Source organism: Anguilla anguilla, chromosome 11 (genome assembly GCF_013347855.1).
Source record: "Anguilla anguilla isolate fAngAng1 chromosome 11, fAngAng1.pri, whole genome shotgun sequence".
Classification (NCBI taxonomy): domain Eukaryota; kingdom Metazoa; phylum Chordata; class Actinopteri; order Anguilliformes; family Anguillidae; genus Anguilla; species Anguilla anguilla.
The window spans coordinates 37627069-37646928 of record NC_049211.1 but is presented as its reverse complement, the minus strand read 5'-3'; the positions used below and the strand labels follow the sequence as shown (position 1 = coordinate 37646928).

General features: G+C 41.3%; 1 protein-coding gene across 1 annotated transcript; it reads left to right on the top strand.

Moving 5' to 3' along the window:
* Positions 1-1778: 1778 nt before the first annotated feature.
* On the top strand, positions 1779-8510 carry LOC118207446 (stress response protein nst1-like). Its single transcript, XM_035381041.1, has 3 exons — positions 1779-4114; positions 4717-5486; positions 6679-8510. The coding sequence occupies exons 2-3, from the start codon at positions 5301-5303 to the stop codon at positions 7270-7272; spliced, it is 780 nt and encodes a 259-aa protein (XP_035236932.1). The 5' UTR covers positions 1779-4114; positions 4717-5300; the 3' UTR covers positions 7273-8510.
* Positions 8511-19860: the final 11350 nt, after the last annotated feature.

Genomic DNA, 19860 nt, shown 5'->3' with positions numbered 1-19860 from the left:
ATCTTTTTCCGTGGTTTTTGTTTTTTGACAGCGGTTAGCGTTTCCTTCCTTTCCTCCGTCTGATTCTCAGATCTCAGTGTGCGTATTAGCTTGCCTGAAGGAGCACACCAGCTGCGTGGTAGACATCACCAGCTGCACGACCTGGTTATGACCAAGATGTTGTGATTCCCTCTAGATTCCACCCACTGCAGGACCGCTCCCTCAGTCTGTATGTGAGAGCTAAGCTAGCTTATGGCACCTTCACTGCTGAAAGCCTAAATACAGCTCTCCCTCTCCACCTTAGCTGATGTGTGGTGAGCTCTCTCCCTCTCCACCTTAGCTGATGTGTGGTGAGTTCTGTCCCTCTCCACCTTAGCTGATGTGTCGTGAGCTCTCTCCCTCTCCACCTTAGCTGATGTGTGGTGAGCTCTCTCCCTCTCCACCTTAGCTGATGTGTGGTGAGCTCTCTCCCTCTCCACCTTAGCTGATGTGTGGTGAGTTCTGTTCCTCTCCAGCTGAGCTGATGTGTGGTGAGCTCTGTCCCTCTCCACCTCGGCTGTCTTTTCTCTGTGGGGTTGCTCGTCCTGTCCACAGTGCCTGCCTGTGGTTCCTGGCCTCGTTAGCGCTGTTGCAATCTTGCAGGTATGCTCTCTTCATGTAACTCGTGGATACATTTGTGTCCTCTCACACTGTAGGTTGCTCTGGATACGAGTGCCTCCTAAATGAGTGAAAGGTCTTGTTTGCTGCATTTACATACCGTAATTTGAGCCTGAATAACGTCAGTGATGCCGCCTCAGACAACCGTTGCATCGAGGTAGAGTGCCGGGCGCGCAAAGAATGGCGCAGCAATCAAAATTTCAGTAAGCGTTATACTATAAGTGGCCAACAGAGGGCAATCATCTCTTTCAGAATAACCATGTACTTATTTATTTTTAACAATCTTGGAATCATATGAGGGATGAGTATAGCAAACAAAGTAATAAATAATTATGAAAAAAAAAAAAAAAAATTTGGTTTGATTATGAATTGATTAATGTTACAGTTCAAATAATTTCATAAATTCAACACCGAATTTAAATAAAACTGTTGTCCATTAAAAACTGACATCAAATCAAATTGTTTTCCTATTGTCGTGTCACCTTGCAATGTACTCAAGCAGTTTTAATTTGAAGACGTTTTTATCAATTCAGTATAGTGGAAGTCCATTCGCCACCACTTGAGTAACCAGTTTGAGTCAGATATGCAATGTGTCGATCAAAAGCAACCACCCATTGACGTACATCAAAATTGTTTAAGCTCAACTGTGCTTTCCTGAGGCTATCCAACTAATCAGATTTTTTTTAATTAAACAGTTGTGCTACTTTTGTTCAGGAGCGTGTCTCAGTATTGGCCATCATAAAGAATGTCTGGCTTGAATTCTGTCTCTATTAATTCTTACTCAAATTGATTTTGTTACTTGGTTAGATTTATAGCCATTGCAGTTTTAACAATCTAGTTGCCTAGCTGTACCAGTGTGTTCTAGAGAAAATGTGAGACCATTCTGTCCAACAGCTAAATCTTGGCTCAAAGTGGATCATGTGACAGGATCCTAAGCACACCGGTAAATCAACCACTGAATGGCTGAAAAAAAAAAAATCAGTGTTTGAACTCATCTGAACCCCTTTAAGATATTGTGCCAGGACCTTTAGAGAGCTGGACATTAACAAGTGCCCTGAAACATCAATGAATTGAAGCAGAGTTTCCAGGCCAGAGTTTCTCCAAAGTGATGTAAGAGAACGATATATTCATACAGATGGAGATGTGGAAGTACAAAGGGGGGTGTTTGATAGTCTGTTAGAAGGTAGCCGACATGTATACAGAGGTAACAATTACCATCTGGTTACCTGCCACCTTGTTGCTATATTTTGTGCTGGAAAAGGGGTAAAAGCTAGTACTTGAGTAACACTGAAATGTAACTGACCTGTCTTGCTTTTACCCTGCACACTTTATGCTGCAAAGGAGAACATTTTTGCTTGTTAATAAATTGTTATTGACCTAAACTTGGAATTACACTTTTACTTTACAAAGGACCAAACTCCTGCACTCATGATCACAATTTCATTATTTTGTATCACAGTAATGGTTTTGGTGAGATCCCAATTTGATTGCCTCGGCTGTTGCCACAAGAGGCAAGCCTAATAGAACCCAAGTGTAGCCTGGAATTGAAAATGTCAGGAGAGACCACAACTGATCAATGCATTAGATTTTACTTTAATCATGTAAAATTGCAAGACACTTCCTGTATCTGACGCAGGAAGAAATTGCTTTGTGCCTTTAATCAAGTAAAATTACAACACACTTCCTGTGTCTAACACAGGAAGCAACTGCGTTGTGCCTTTCTGTTACAGATAACATTAAAATGAGTCTTAGCCAGATAACTAACCAGGCCACAGTATAGGAGAATTAATTTGAGTAAACCAGATCCTCCAAACAAGGTGCGTTTCCTTGAAGTGTGGCATCACAGTTCAACAGTTCATGACTTGCCTTAATCAGTTAGGCTACCTAAATTAAGTGTCATTTCCAGAAAGCTGTTTCTGTTAATCTCAAGATAACTACAAAATGAAGTTTTGATCTCGAGATAATGGGATTAAAAAGAGCAAGCACAGCCACTCTGTCTTTCTGTAGTCATGTGTTATTTGTCACAAGGTTAGATTTAACTACTGTGAGGATTGGATGAGGGTTACATATGTCCTTATGTGTAATACCATCAGATTGAAAGAGGGTGTACTTTCCTTTTCACATTGCTTTTATTGGGCCAAGTGAGTCATTTTGATTTCAGGTTGTCCTTTTAACTCTGAGCAGTGCTGACATTAAGACTAAGAAATGTCTCAGGAACACCTTTTCTTCAGTTTGTACCCCCCTGACACCGTGTCAGTAATATTTGAGGCACTGGGTGTCAAAAGCTTTTTTTCAGCCAATATCAGAGTTTAAAAGTATATGTGCCTCTTGCTTTTTCATTCTTCTTGAAGGCACAGGAAAATGACAGTACGAGAGGGACAGAATGATTATTTAATGTGAGCCTCATCCACATTGTTCTCTGATAGTGGCCTGTTTGTGGGGGCAGGGTGTATCACCGGCCTGTATCAAATTCAGGGTGCGCCTGGTTCAGTTTTTTTCCAGACTTGTGATTTAAAATTAACTGCAAAAAAAAAAAAAAAAAACTCTATTTCTTCACCACATTTTCAAGATAATTATGTCATCGGAGGATTGAGGCAAAATAATCAATGATGCAATTAATTGTGGATTCTCTGAGCTCACCAAAGACCATTGCTAGTGGTTGGCCAGAACTGCAGTTGTGACATCTAGTTTTAATACTAGATGTATTTTGCCCGCTGTGTGTTGGATGTCTTATCTGCTGTAAGTAAGTAACTTGTGTGAAAAAACGCTTTTTGTGATGGAGCCTTAGTTTCAAGTTGTTAATTTTGCGCGGTATTGCGTAAATCAATTCTGGCCCTAAATATGAATTTAAAAACTTTTTCGGGCGACAAACCGTTCGAATAATGTCAAATATACATTATAATCGTTGTTTCACGAAAACGAAGTCACGTCGAACACCACACAACACCGATAGTTTGTCTGTTTTTTCTTAGCTTATGTGCATGGATGTTCATCAAACTTTAGAGCGAAAATAACTGGCGCATAGATGGAACATATAATAGTCTCTCATCCAGACATCAAGGACTTAAACTGTTTTCTCGACAGACGGTCTGAAACTGGGTTTAATCGCGCAGACTGCACTCTTATGATTAACGCTGTTGCTCGATGTTTTTAAGAATGGCCTGCAGACAAATGATGCTATGCTAAAGATTCTCTTTCCAACCGCGTTGCATCATACAGCGAAAGAACCAACCGTCCCTTATGACGTAATCGGTATAAGTACTACAAAGCAAGCCGTTATATTTAGATAATTTTGTGAAGCTGTTTGGAATTATATGAATTACGCGAGATCTGGTTAAATAGAGAATTATTGAGTTAACATCATGGATCTTCTGGATCTGAAAGGCAAGATTCAGAAATGAAAACCTGCGGATGAAATCTTGTCATCAGCCAGCTAGACACGGAAGACCTACGATTAAGAGCCAAGTCATCCGAAACGGTAAGTAACCTGTAGCTATAACTACACTTTTTGTGTGTCCAACGCATGTGTAGCTGCTTGTATTTAAAAACTAGAATTGGCGAAACTGTCCATGGGAATTCTGAGGCAAATTTTCATTCAATGAAATTAACTTTAGCTTGTAGCCTAACGTGTACTATATATTCTTGCATGTGTCTTTGAAACTGTTTCCCTCGCGTCTACGTTGAGTAACGGTTTAGCGTTTTTTCATCTAGAAGTAATAGAAAGGCTAAAACTAAAACTTGTTTATTTTGAAAATTGTCCTAATTCACATTAATCACAGCTGGCAATGTAAGTATTTCACAAGGCTCCTATTAGGCAAACTTAATAGTAATTACAATATTCATTTATTAATGTAAAATGGGAATGACCAGATAATCAAGGGATCTCTCAGCTCCAGTCCGGGGGAACTGCAGTGTCTGCAGGCCTACATTATAGTTCTTTACCATCAGTATCTAATTTAGGCTTGAAAATGACATGTGTGGGTTCTTTGGTGGCCAAAGTTAAGCTGAGCACTTGAAATCAGTTTGAGTTTGAGACCCCCTAATTTGTGTAGCTGATATAGTTAAACGTTACAATTTCAGGATCTGGGGCAAAGCTGGGAAGAGCAGCAGTTCCCTGTAAGGAACATCACACAAGATGCTGGAGGCCTCCGTTAAAACGATGGCTGAGAAGGAGCTGGAGGCTAAAATGGCCAGCATACCTAAGGGAGATTTTGACCTGACATTACTGGTGTCATCCTCGTCCGACTCGATCTGAGTGTCCTCCTACAACTTCGGGGAGGGTGATGTCATGGCACCCGTGCCCACACCTGCCCTGGCACCTGCTCTGTCACCTACCTCAACACATTTGAGGAGATTTGACCAGATCTACCACCAAACCACCAAAAATTGCCCAAAAAGTAGGCAAAGTGAGGTCTGCACTCCGTTTTCCCAAGGCCCTGCCCCCTCTCCCAAAGCTGGTCCCCATCCCACCCTATCAGTCTAAGCCTATTCCCCACTTCAGCCTGTCGGACACCTGGCTGAGTCCGGATTCAGACTGCTCGTTCAGCTCCACCGTTTCGATGGGGAGCTTAGGGGAGGGCATCCAAATGTTCTAGAACTGGAATCGCCCCAGAGAGCCTCTGTACTACAAGTCACACCTGCAGCCGGTGGCGAGTGCCCAAGCCATGCTGGAGCGCCACAGGGCACGCCTGTGTGGAGAACAGAACTCCATACTGCCCCCGCAGGCAGGGACCGAAATAGACCAGGAGACCCGCAGCATGCGCCTGTGCAGGGACCAGCACAACAGGCTGCCCAGTCTGGCCAAGGCCAAAGCCAGGCTGGACTGCTACAAGGCGCGTCAGTCTAAAGAGGTGAGCTCAAGCCTGCCCCTCTGGCAGGATCTGGAATTGTCCCGGTGAGCCACAGTACGCCCCTGTCCCAGGAGCAGAACCCCGTTTTGTCCCGTCTGCTGAGGGCAAGACCCAAACGGAACACCCAGAGTTCGCCCCAGTCCCAGGAGCAAGCATCAAGCCTGCCCCCTTTGGCCATAACTAGAATTGCCCAGGAATTGCTGCTTAACCCTGACAACTGGTAGGCAACCTCTAATGCTAACCACTCTTATCCAAATAGAATAAACTGAAAATATATAAAAAGTATATTTTCAAGATGTACAAAATATTTCAGGATGTAAATGTCATTTACAAGTGCATAACACTGTCACAAACCAGCGTGACACCCCTGGGAGTGAGATGCGGCAGGTGCTGGGGAACACAAACTGAAATAACCAAAAAAGCAAAACCGAGCAGCAACTTTTCAGTTCCCTGCTCGTAGCTGGCCAGATCTACACCTGGCCAGCTCCTCCCAATTTTCAGTGTGCGGTTCACTTTTCCCTGTCTTGTTAAAAGAAACAAAACTGAAATTAAACGCAACTCAAATAAAGAAACTCGCTCTCCTGTGAACTCCCTGTCTCGGCCCCAAACTGTGGAGAGTAGCACACCTTTAAGCACCTGGGTTGATTAGCTAACGCAGCCCAGGGGTGTGTGCTCTCTCCACCAGCCAGTGCAACCAAGACCAATCTGCCTATATATATATATATATATATATATATATATATATATATATATATATATATATATATATATATATATATAAAAACCTTTATTTAAAAGGGGCCCTTTTGCGGGAGACGGGGCCTATGTGCAGTGTGTATCTTGCATATAACACAGGGCAGCACTGCCTGACCCAGACTATTTTTCCGGGTACAGTCTGGAAAACTCGAGCGAATCTTGTCAGCGCAAGAATTGTGCTGGTGTGAGATATTTAAAGGATCAGATTTGGCCAAATTTTGGAGCCCTGATAAACACCTGAATTCCTGATGAAAACCTTTGAAATTAGCTTCTGCTACAAGTGCATACTGCCAACCAAAAACTGGAACAATGAAACCCTTTGAATGAAAAAAAAAAAAACAATTCACGAATAAGGTCACTGCAATTTCTTTAGCCAGACTACTGTATAATGCGGGAGCTTGCAGCTGCTTACGTCCCTTTTCTTTGTGTTAAACAGAACGCAGGCGTGCAAAATATTGATGCCGCCATGGCGATGGCGGTGGAAGTAAATGAGCACGAGGAACGCGTGTTAGCCTGGATAAAGGCAAAGGATGAGGAGATGCTCCAAGAGAGGGAGGAGTGGAGGAGAGAGAAGGCAGCTCTGGAGGCCGAGGTCAGGGTGAGGGTGGTATCGGCAAGGCGGGAAGTGGACCAGATGGAGAAACAGAGGGAAGAGATGGAGAAGGGGATGTGTTTGGAGAGAGATCTGTGGGCTTGGGAGAGGCAGGAGAAAGAGAGTATGGAGCTGAAGGAGCATGAGATTCAGTCAGAGACAGAAAGGATACTGGAAAACTGGAATTGCCCCAGAGAGCCGCAGAACGCACCTGTACTACAAGTCACACCTGCAGCCGGTGGCGAGCGCCGAAATCATGCTGGAGCGCCACAGGGCAGGACTGTGTGGAGAACAGAACTCCATACTGCCCCCGCAGGCAGGGACCGAAATAGACCAGGAGACCCGCAGCATGCGCCTGTGCAGGGGCCAGCACAACAGACTGCCCAGTCTGGCCAAGGCCAAAGCCAGGCTGGAGTGCTACAAGGCGCATCAGTCTAAAGCGCTGAGCTCAAGCCTGCCCCCTCTGGCAGGATCCGTAATTGTCCCGGTGAGCTACAGCACGCCCCTGTCCCAGGAGCAGAACCCCGTTTTGTCCCGTCTGCTGAGAGGAAGACCCAAACGGAACACCCACAGTTTCTCCCCAGTCCCAGGAACAAGCATCAAGCCTGGCCCCTTTGGCAATAACTGGAATTGCCCAGGAGAACAACAGCCACATCCCAAAACCTCACACACTGAATGGAAGAGTGGGTTTTTTAGCCCAAGAAAGTTATCTTCAAAAGTAACGCCCTGTACCACTCCGGTGGAGAACTCAGGTGGGTCCATCCTACCTTGAATTTGTTAGGCTATATTTTTCAATGTGTTACTCTTTCAGGTCAAATCATCTCTTATTAGTAAAATAAACCATCTATCATTCTCCTCTATGTGGGGAGGGTGTTTCCCCCAGACAGGGCCACCAGTAAATGCATCTCTAAAATCGCATTTCGTTTTGCCTGGGGGAGCAATATGGAGAAGCTGAGTCGCTCAAAGACGATAAGAATGGGGGCAGGGGGTCCCTGGGAAGAGCTCAGTATCTCAGGCTGTCGATTGGGGAGATTATTATGGTGCAGCTTGATATCTGGAGCCTGATCTTTCTTCATGAGAATCCAGCGTTGGGGACTATTAGGTTATTCTGACTGTACCTCACCATGCATTGACGGGCGGAACTCAATCCGCAGACTGGCTCAACATCACTCCGAAATACTGGCCCCGGAACTGCATAACATCTGCCTGGTGGTCATACAGGAGGCAAGACCTGGAACCCCCCCACCCTCGCAGCCCTGCAACAAAGCCAGCATGCATTCAAAAATATTTTTAAAAATCAGCATGAGAAGAAAAAAGACTGCATGGGGCTCGTCGGGGCAAGGCATGTAACCTTGTGAAGAAAAGACAAAAGGGGGGCACTCCCAAGCAGCCCATCAACTCACAGAGCACTCCTGACAGGCAAACCGTCCACCTGCACCTGTCGAATGCCAAAAACGGATCGGAGAGCCTCAGGACCCCCCAACAGGTCCATACCCCAAAACCGCCTCAGATGGATGGACCTGTCAAAGGGGGCTGTCCCATTTCGGCACTGGGACACACGTGTCAGGTCAGTCTAAACATTCTCAAGAAGATTTCTTGTCTTTGTGATCTTAACTTTTCTTATTAAAAAGGTGAAGAATCTAATTACCATCTTTTCTTCTTGGCCAGATAAGTATTCAAGTGTTGCCATGGTTTGTATTAATTTAAAATATTAATTAAAATTTATTTTTATAGTGCATTTTACCGTTAAACTGTCACAAAGACACTTTACAAAGCAGCAGAAAAAGAGCAGGAACACTGAGAAATATTGACTGTGACTCAGTAGTTGACTGAGTTGTAGGTGTTGTGCTTCCACCTGGACGTTTAAAAGTCTTGGATAAAGGCGGGTTGGAGGTGTTTTGGTCACTCTTGAGTTTTTACCGTGATGTCATTCTGACTGGGCGTGTATTCCCCTTTGTAACCCTCGTATACTGTCCCAGGGTCACCAAAGGCACAACAGGTACCAGGAGCAGCGGGGCCCCATTCCTCCCCGAACCCCAAAAGTCAGCGTGCTCCTGGATAAAACCTCCTAGCACCTCAACTCAGGTGGGTGGAGGCTGTTAAGAGACTTTATTGCTATTGGTTTCTCTGAATATCTTAGGCTGTCAGTCAAAACTGGAAAGTCTATGATAAACAGTGCACAGGAGGATGTTTCTCTCATTTCTGTTTCCCTTTGTTGTACAGGGAGAAGACCTGGCCCACATTCATAGACTGGTCATCCTACAGGAGGTATGGCTCTTGCCCCCCAGCTGTATCTACTGCTCTCTATGGTTCAAGTTGTGAAATTGAGTTGTGTAAGTCCTGCTTATACATGTTAACATCAGTGGCAGGGTCTCTAGATTCAGTCCCCCAGATTACACCCTAACTAGTGTACCACTGACAAGCACATTGCTGCAGCACAAAATCACCAAATGAGTCCCTCTGTAGACTGACCAACAACTCTCAGATTTTGCATCCAATGGCCAAATGTCTGTTATTATCTCAATACCAGTAAGTACTTTGAATATGATGCAATACACTTTGTGCTAGAAGATCAGTCGTGATCAGAATGACTTTACATACATTTTCCTCACAGGAAGCGGGGTGACAACAACGGGCTTGGCTCCATTGAACAGAGGGCCATTGAAGCTCGAAGCAGCCATGAAGATGGAGTTAATCGCACAGAATGTTTTGGCTCCAGAAATCAGACGCGAACACAACAGACAGAGGTAGGGCCATTCTGGGCCTGTGGTGGCTTGGTAAAGTGGATACTGTATAAGGATCCTGTCTGTTGTATAATATCTTTGTAGCAATGCATTGTGGGTATTACAATACACACTTCTGTTTCATGTCAGAGAGCTTTGAGGGAGACGTGAAGACATCTTTTCCTTATGCTGAATTAATTTTCTTCGCGAAATGACTCAGTGATGCTCAACCTAAACCCTGATCAGAAGGACGAAGCTCAACGGAGAGAGAAGAATACAAACTACTTTCAGACTGCATGACATCTGACCTTCAAAAAAAAAAATAGTTCGGTCATTGTTCAGATTTATCGAACAAAAAAGCTTTGTACAACAGAAGATTAATTGACTTTACCAATGCACTGGGGAAAAATGGCTGTAATGTAAAAAAAAAAAAAAAAAATGCATACACAATAAAAATTTGTATGGAAAGTCCTTGAGGTAGATTCTAACTACTGAAAATAGTTTAGAAATTTTGTTTTTTAGAGAAAGTGAGTTAACTCAGTAATCCTCGGGGTGTCTGGTGGTGTAGCCTGTAGAGCACTGTCCACATGCTCATTACGAGCCGTGACTTTGGCGGTTCGAGTCTCTCCCTCTCTCTTCCCCTGTTCTTCCTGTTTCTCTACACTGTTCTGTCCAATAAAGCTGAAAAGCCCAAAAAAATATAAATAAAAAAACCTCAATAATCCTGGTTTGTGAAACTGGGCCTAGAATAGAATACCAAACAAGGAAAAACAGAAAATAGCAGCACCAGCACTACGGAGGCGCTACCGTACGATTTTCCCGCGCTAAGGGGTGCGATTAGTGTAAAGATCGTTATAACACGGTCTAATAATTGTTCCCATCTATATGGGCTCATTCATGTTGCTAAAATTCTATTTTCAATATCTCAATCTTCGATTTATATTTTCCTTGCACCGTTCTTAGAGCGTATATCGAAACTGGAGAGGCAGGAGTCCTCAGCGGTTGCCGAAACCAATATGGCTTCCAAGGCACTGCAACTCTCGATTTCTACATAGGCTATAATGGGGAAAATCCTCCCTGAAATGTTTAAAATATTAATTGGTTATTAGTTATTGGTATGTTCGTATATTTAGGTGTCCTGTCAAGACTTTATCTACATTGTGGTATAAAGCATTTGAGTTTTACGAATGGGTGTTCTTTGTTATTAATTAAGGTGAAAAGGAGACGTGCCATCTCCAGCAGATAGAATAGTATTCCATAGCCAGATAACCTGCTGCTAGCGTGTTTTTTCTGAAAAAACGAGGGAAAACTCGTTTGAACAACAATATTTTTTACATATATATATATTATTTAATCCTAAATCGTGTCTACAGTATGGTATAAAGGATATACCACAGTAACCACCCTTTTTTAGGGTGAAAATGGGGACATGAGCTTGGTGGATTCCAGTCCCCAACTGCAATGCAATTTTGAAGCCATGAGGCCGCTGTTTGAAACCGAGTCGTTTTGAGAGTAGTTTTCATTAAATGACGCATCCCATAACAATACATACCAGTAAATACGTACAGTATATTAGTCTTACTGTACAAATACCACAAAATATTGGTTCATGTTGAAGGAAAACAGATAACCCCACCATAACAGTCGCACAGGTGATGAAGCGTTTCCCTCCAACGACATTTTCCCTCCAACGACAGTTATTACATGCGGAGGAAAGCGGCTAATTTTTAAAATCGTATTACAGGGAACAACAGTTATATTCTGACAAACTGGCGATTTATATGTTATTTTATTGTACTGTAGCATTTACATTATGAATTTAGAATAAATCGTCTAAATGTTTTCCGAAAGATCGCCAGAACAGATTTGACTTCCCTACTGATGAATACAGTCTAGCCTACAATGAACACGACCGTTAAGTAATTTGAACTTCCATGGTTACTGAACTGCGTATGGATCGCAGAACTGTGTAAAACTGTGCTGAGCTGCCGATCAGAAATAGGCTACTCGGACGCTCTCGTCGCTAATGTTAACATTACTAATTCCCTCTGGAATGACTGGACAACTACACGAACGTAACTGACATTCGGTTAAGTAGGTTATGTAGCCAGTTAGCTCCTTATAATTGCATGTTATGTGGTGTATTCGGTTTGTTTCCAAAATATAAAATAGCGAATCATTTCAGATATAAACAGCTATATTAGCAAGTTAGCAAGCTCCTATGACTTTTGTGCTGTCACCAAGCTCAGATAGGCTATTAAATTAGGCGAATGTAAAAGAGTATTTTTGCTTATACAGTTTCCTTCCTACAGTTTGTTTGGTGGGCATGGGGGGGTAAGCGCTAACAGCATCCTGTAAAACCAGGGGGTCTCAAATTCAAATGCTATATTGGCATGACATTTAAAAATACATATTGACAAAGCGTAGTGATAACAAGAATCAACCATAGTAAGAATTTAAAAAAAATAAAAAATAACCGCATAAATGACAGTAACATAACATTTATTATCTATTAAATTAACTACTATATAGACTACTATTTCTGTAATATACTATGCTCTATTCATTTTTTAAAAAGTATGTTCTCAATATAATAATAATAATTATATATATATATACATATATTATGCTTGTTATATGTTTACCCTCTGTCCCTCAGGTTGTGACAGGCAAAAACATATTTAGCGAGTGAGGTTGTCGGTCCTTCTAATAGGACTCGCAGCTTTTGATCATGTGAGGGAGCGAAATTTGTTTTGGGATTTTGAATCTTATTAAAATGTGTTTTTTCTTGTCTGAATATTTTTTACAATTTAGCAGGAAGTGCATCTCTGTCTCTACGTCTCCTGTCTTGCAGTGACCACGTTTCCTCTCTCTCACTCAAAACGATTAATTCTGCTTCAGAGTACCCTTCTGTCAAAATGCTTCACATTGTAAAGGGGTCTTCAGCGATGGGGCCCCGCCAAGCCAATTCTCCCATAGGAATTATTAGCATAGATGAACCCCACTGGTGTACCCCTCACAATGTGATGCATGGTAGCGGGATGGCGACAGTTCTACAGCGCTGGGCTCTTTTGATGTTTCAGGACCATCTAGATTATTCTCACATGAGTATTTGAAGTCTTTTTTTTTTCACCCGAAAAGTTATAACTTCAGTTTGTTTTGTTGCTACATCACATCACTCTTTATCTGTATTAGGACTTGCGAGTCAGTTAAAAAATTATTGACTTTGTCAACTCCAGAATGTCTATGGTGATGCACAGTGGCACTAGGGTGAGGGTTTTAGGCTATTTTGCTCTCAGTGGCTCAATATGGTCCACTTATAGTAATATATCCATTTAGTCAATCATGTAGCTCACACTCTGAATAAAAATATCAATCATTAATGGCTAAGAATTGCATATAGATGCATTCAAATGCAAGAGGCTGTATACCCATCCTTTATAAATGACAATAAAATGTATATAAACTCAGTAAATAACTGAAAATGTAACTTTTTTCCAAATGAAATTTTTTTTTTTTTAAAGCAAAAGAGCATGTTTTTTTTTTTTTGTTAACCTTGCACAGCCTATTTGCTCAACTTTAGCGATGATGACAATAATTGAGTTTGCTGTATGTGATGGTCAAATATCTTATTGATTCAGAATTTTCCATTGATACGGACAAACACTCAAATCCAAAATGTGGAGAAATGCCGAATAATGGAAAGCGATCATAAAGAGAAGCACAGCCTGCTATGCTACCAAGTAATTTGTTACAAAAAAGCATTTATACACATTGTCTTCTTCAGGGTGTAAGGTGTGCAAATGCTGAGGTCAGGGGTCTGCAACATCATTAAGAAGAAAGGGAGCACTGGTGAGCTCTAATTATGAAGGAGCTGGTAGGCCAAGGAAGACCTGAGTACAAAGCCAAAAGAACAAAATATTGTACCACTGTCCAAATACTTACGGACTGCACTGTACATAGCCTATATAGGCTATATGTGTGTGTATTCAAACTCAGAAATTGTAATGACATTACCATCCATTAGTCAAAATCTTAGGTTTGGAAAAGGGCATGGTTAAGTGTACACGATTCGTACAACAGGTCAGGCCCACTCGTAAATTTTGTTTGTACCTACAATTCTAAACACGAGAAAATTGGTGATTGCGGCAATTTCTCTTAAATCGCTTGTACAAATCTGTTCGCACGAGTGGTTCTTGCATGAGGCCCATTGTTCTTACTGGAATACTCATAGAGAAAGTGTGTCTCCCCAGGAGAGGAGACCTTAACCATTTATTACAAAAGGAGACCTATAGGATTTCAGAAGTGAGAACACTGACCCCCTAATGGGTTAAATATGGACCTTGACTTTTCACCATTTCTGTAATTATTTGACGCATGTTCATTTGGCTATATTTATGCAATTGAAATGATAAATAATTATAACATGTATAAATGAAATGGTTTTCTCTTTATGATTCAGAATTTGCCAGAAAAAAACTGGTTCTGCAGCTTCATTTTCACAGCACTGTGTGCCTAATATTACTGATTTTAAAGCACTCTGCAGCTCTGCTGCTTTTATTTACAAAGGTGAATATAGCCTGTCATCATTATCATCGGCGATCACTCGAAGTCGAGTATGATGGTCCTCCAGGGGGGTCCGTATTGTGGGTCTTCAAATGGCTGAAGAGGCCAATTCTGGAACCACAAACTTTCTTGCAGTGTGGGCATTGATGTGAGGTGCTGGAAGTGGAATGTGGGAGAGCCTTTTTGGTGGGGACTCTCTCCTTTCTCTGCTGCTGCTTGACTCTGGCAGCCTGTCGGAGATCGTCTTCATGGAATGTGGCTCCTTCATGTAAACTGTTTCTCCATGTGGAATTTTTTGAGGTTTGATCCTGATGTATACCCTGTACACTTTATACTGTGTGTGGACCTGATATTTTCACATGATCCCATTGACTGATACCAATTTATAATGGCAATCTTGTCATGTTATAATACAGTGCTGTGAAAATTGATTTGCCCCCTTCCTTATTTCGTCTATTATTGCATATTTGATAATGGACAATGGCACAAATAATTTTATTGGGACAGTGACACATTTGCGGTTGCACTTGCATTTGCACTTTTAGAAGCAGTAACTGCAACCATGTGCTGCATGGTAGGTTTTTGAACATGAAGCATATGGTTGCAGTTACTGCTACTAAAAGTATATTCGATTTTGCCTAAGGATCTTTGTCACACCATTCAGTGTGACAAATATGCAATAATACGGGAAATCAGGAATGCAAACTATTTGCAACCAAGTACTAAATAAGAAGACTGTATGTGACGTTGTTACTTTGTCCACTTACTTATGATCCCCTAAGATGGCCGTCTGCACGTTAACCTTATATTCATTTCATTTCAAATACAATGTGATGGAGTACAGAAGAAACAAAAGAAAAACACAAAAGATAATGTGTCACTGTTCAAATTCATTGTTTGTACCATTGTCCATTATCCTTTGTTAAATTAAATTATAATTTTATGTACTTACTAATTTTTCTCTCATATTTAATTCTTAATTTAAGTTTGTGCACTCTCAAACGATGTGGCTGCAATCTCTTTATGATGCTGTAACATCCCTCAATAGGACATTGTTGCGGTCTGTGGTAGTCCTTGCTTGCCGGCTTGCCTTTTTTTGTTTCCGCTCGTTAGGTCTTCCTGAGGTGAAATTGTTGGACTGCTGCTTTGGCCTTGGCTGGGTCCCAGTTTTGGCTGAGCTTTAGGTGTCATGGCAAATGAATTACTTCAGCCTCACATCCCTCCAGTGGGCACTTCTTCTTTGGCCTGCCTCCCTCCTTGCTGCTCTCCAGCACCATGTGCACTACCTCCTCTGTTCTGAAGTTTATTGCTTTAGTCTTTACCTTCCTGCTCACTTTCCAGTGATTTAGAAATGGCACTTGAGTCTTCGCTGGACACCAGCTGTGGGTCAAAGAGCTCCCCCTGTACTCCTACTGTAGCTAGAATCCACTTCTGAGCTGTGTATCCTTCCATTAATTCTAAAAGAAGTATGTACAGGGTCAAATCAAGATGCATAATCCAGATGCTACAACACAATGACTTTGTCTACTTGAATTAATTAATTTGCTAATATCTATGCAACCATTAAATCGGTGGTTTTCAAACTCGGTCCTAGGAATCCGTGCATATGCTGATTTTTGTTCCAACCACAACTGCAATCCCACTGCTGTCAATTTAATTATATGAAGAGAGGACATTTTTTTTAACTGATCAAATGAAAGACTGAGGCAAATCAACTGCTAATTGGTTAAAGTGTGTACACATGGTCATTAAAACTAACCATTTGATTGATAATGAAGAATTCAAAGACACAGAATAATGAAGAATGCAAAGACACAGAAAATGATAACAAGTCAAACCAGAAGTTATAAGTTAAAAAGAAGGTGCCAATGTTTTGGAGGGGCCCCCAAATGATTCTTTGCCTAGGTCCTCCAAAAGTCTAGGCACGGCTACGAATGTTCTATAGAACTGGTATATGATCTATGTTACCCGCTGTGTGTTGGATGTCTTACAACTGCAATAAGTAATTGTGTGCAAGAATGCTTTTTGTAATGGAGCCTGCGTTTCAAATGGTTAATTTTGCGTGGTATTGAGTAGGTCGATGCTGACAATAAATATAAATTTAAAAACATTTCCGGGCTGTGTGTTCTTGTTGTACCAGTAGGTGTCCCCATACTTGTGTATGTAATTATGCAGTTCGTGCAGTATAGATAGACAGGAGATCTTATGGTGTGACTTTCTGTAGAGTTGATAAGATTTGAGCATCATTACTGTACCTAATGGCGACTGCTGTTTAATTTATTAAATCCCTAACGATCTCACCCTAAGTGTGTTCTTTACATATCTGAATACACTATATATCGTTTCACAAAAGCCAAATCACGTCGAACACCACACAACACTGATAGTTTGTATTTGTTAGTCTACTTTTCATTCTTTCTCAGCTTATGTGCATGTGAATGTACATCACACTAGGGCGAAAATAACGGTGACACGTAGATGGGACACACTGAAGTTTCGCACACTTGGCCGGGACCTGACATAAAACACAAAGTTAAAAAGTTACATAACACAGTAGACAAACATGTTGCAGACACCATTGGATTGTGGATGACATCCATGAGCAAATACAAGCCAAGACGTTTCCTTGTTATTGCTGGGCTATCTACAGTTGAGGCCAAAAGTTTGTAGGCTAAAGACATTCAAACTCAATTTTTCGCCACTCCACACATTTCACGTTACCATACATTTCCTGTGTTAAGTCAATTAGGGTACCTACTTTATTTCCATAAGAGGTAATTTCAAAATAATAGCTAAGAGACAGGTTTATTTAAGCTTTTATGTACTATATCTGATTTTCAGTGGGTCAAAAGTTTACATACACTGTTAGTATTTTGTGACATTGCCTTCTAATTGCTTAACTTGAATTAAACGCTTGGGGTAGCTTTCCACCAGCTTCTCACAATACTTTGCCAGAATTTTTGCCCATTCCTGCTGACAGAACTGGTGTAACTTAGTCAGGTTTGTGGGTCCTTGCTCAGACACGCTTTTTCATTTCAGTCCACAAATTTTTAATGGGATTCAGGTCAGGCCTTTTTGATAGCCACTCCAATACTTTCACTTTGTTGTCTTTAAGTAATTTTGTTACAACTCTGGAGGTATGCTTAGGATCATTGTCCTGATGGAAGACCCAGTTGCGACAAAATTTTAACTTTCTAGCTGATGTCTTGAGGTGTTGCTTCAGTATTTCTAGATAATCCTCCTTTCTCATCGTGCCATTTATTTTCTGAAGTGCACCAGTCCCTTTTCCAGAAAAACACCCTCACAACATGATGCTGCCACCCCCATGTTTCACAGTTGGGATGGTGTTCTTCGGATTAAAAGTCTCACCCTTTTTCCTCCATACGTAGCGCTGATCATTATGGCCAAACAGTTCAATTTTTGTTTTTCTTCTGACCAGAGAACACTCCTCCAAAAAGCTAAGTCTTCTTCCTGGTGATCACCTGCAAACTTCATTCTGGCTTTTTCATGCCGGTTTTGGAGTAGGGGCTTCATCCTTGCCTGACAGCCTTTCAGGCCATGGCGATGTAGGATTCTCTTAATGGTGGATGTAGGTACTTTGGTACCTCCAAATCCTTCACCAGTTCCTTTGTTGATGTCTTGGGGTTCAGTTGAACCTTTCAGACCAAAGTTCATTCAGCCCTGGGAGTTAATTTGTGCCTCCTTCCGGAACGATGCAGTGTCTGTGTGGTCCCAAGATTTTTATATTTGCATACAATTGTTTGTACAGATGCTCATGATACCTTCAGTTGTTTGGAAATGGCTCCTAAGGAGGAACTGGACTTGTGGAAGTCCACAATTTTTTTTCTGAGGTCTTGGCTAAATTGCTTGGATTATCCCATGGTATCAAGGGCAAGAAGGCAGTGGCACTAAAGGTAGGGACCTTAAACAGGCACAATTGCCAATTAACTCCTAATTCTGACAGTTGGCCAATCTGAAGCTTCTAAAAATTCAATACATCAATTTCTGGAATCTTCCAGACTGTTTAAAGAGACAGTCAACTTGGTGTAAACTTTTGACCCACTGGAATGCTGATGTAGTCAATTAAAGCTGAAATAAATCTTTCTCTAATCGATTTTTTTTTAATATTACCTCTGATGTGAACAAAGTAGATGCCCTAATTGACTTGCCAAAAGAAATGTGTGGTAGCGGTAACATGAAATGTGCGGAGTTGTGAAAAACTCCGTTTGAATATCTTTAGCCTAGGTGTATGTAAACTTTTGCCCTCAACTGTAATGCATAAATCGCATAGTACCTTTTTGCTCGGTCAAATCACAGAAGTAATCGAAAAGTGACTTGATGAAGGGATTGGGACAGTTTATTCGCGTAGGCTAGCATAGTAGCCAGTCCCTGTTTTCAGCCAATAAAATATCAGCAATGTGGACTTCCAAAATCTCTTCGTCTCTCCATTTTCGTAGGTTTCTGCATTGATTTGGTAAACTCAGCATTATCGTTTCTGCAGCAATCAAGAGTCAACATGTCTTGTTCTGTTTGTGTAATCTATAGTTATGATACAAAATCATCATACAGTCTTCACAAATTAAATGGTAGCCGAAATGCAAACACGCCCATGCGAAGAAGACAGGAGTCATTTTCCTTGTTTTGTTTGAAATGCTGTCTCCACCTTTATATCACATAATAGCCAATATGGAAAAATATTTCTATAAAATATTTTAAAGAAAACGAAAAATCACGTAAAATGTACAATTCAGGTGAACAGACTAAATGTTTTTATTTGTTTGTTTTTTCATTCACCCTCACGGTGCGGCGTTGGAAGATCATTTTTGCGAGCCAATTCCTGTTAAGAATGCATGCAATCCTCAGATTTCAGTTTCACGTCAGATGGGGCAGGCATAAGCATTCAAAGGCAGTTCTAATATTTAAAGCAGTGGTTCCCAATCTCGGACCGGCGACTCCTGCCCTGTATATGTTATGTTTCGTTCCAAGCACGGTTGCAGTCCCAGAATTTTAACCCGCTGGTTTCTTTATTAGGATTTTCCTAGAATTAAAATGTCTTAATTCGCAATTTCGCATTTATGGGGACGAGTTACCCCCTTGAGCCACATTGTCAGAAATAGCTATGCGTGGCATGCCATGAAGAATAAAAATGCCACGTTCATATTGTGCTATATTGCAACTGTTACATAAAAAGAGGTGGTTTTTACTTTTACAAATTGAAGGCTGAGGTGAATCAATCGGCTCCTAATTAAGTTGATTAACACGTGCTAAAGTTCTCTACCCATCGGTTAGTTTTAATTTGATCAATTTAAAAAAAAAATCTGTTTTTATGTAATTGTTTGCAATACAGCACAATAAGCACAACATGGACATGGGATTTTTATTCTTTATGGCATGTTTAACTATTTCCGATATAATGTGCCTTAAGATGGTAAATAATCTCCCTAAACATGAAAAGCACCTAGCCTACTACGAAATTTTAACAGCTTGTTAAAATTCTAGGATTGCAATTGCGGTTGGAACGAAAACCAGCATACACAGGGGTCCGCCAGGACCGAGGTTGAGAACCACTGATTCTAAAGCTTCAGTGCAAGAAGATTGGCAGCTCGTCACAGCCTCGTAGTGCAGCGATAAATTTATCTTTTATATTTCAAACTTAAAAACAATGTTTGGTTGTATCCTACTAAATAGTTTAGGATGTGCAGTTAAGCTGACGTCTTGTTGCAAACTTAGTTTTATT

Excerpts from the sequence above, each read along its gene's own strand:
- LOC118207446 (XM_035381041.1), top strand. The coding sequence starts at position 5,301 with ATGCTGGAGCGCCACAGGGCACGCCTGTGTGGAGAACAGAACTCCATA. Across the intron at positions 5,487-6,678 it reads AGGCGCGTCAGTCTAAAGAG|AACGCAGGCGTGCAAAATAT; the intron begins GTGAGCTCAAGC and ends TGTGTTAAACAG.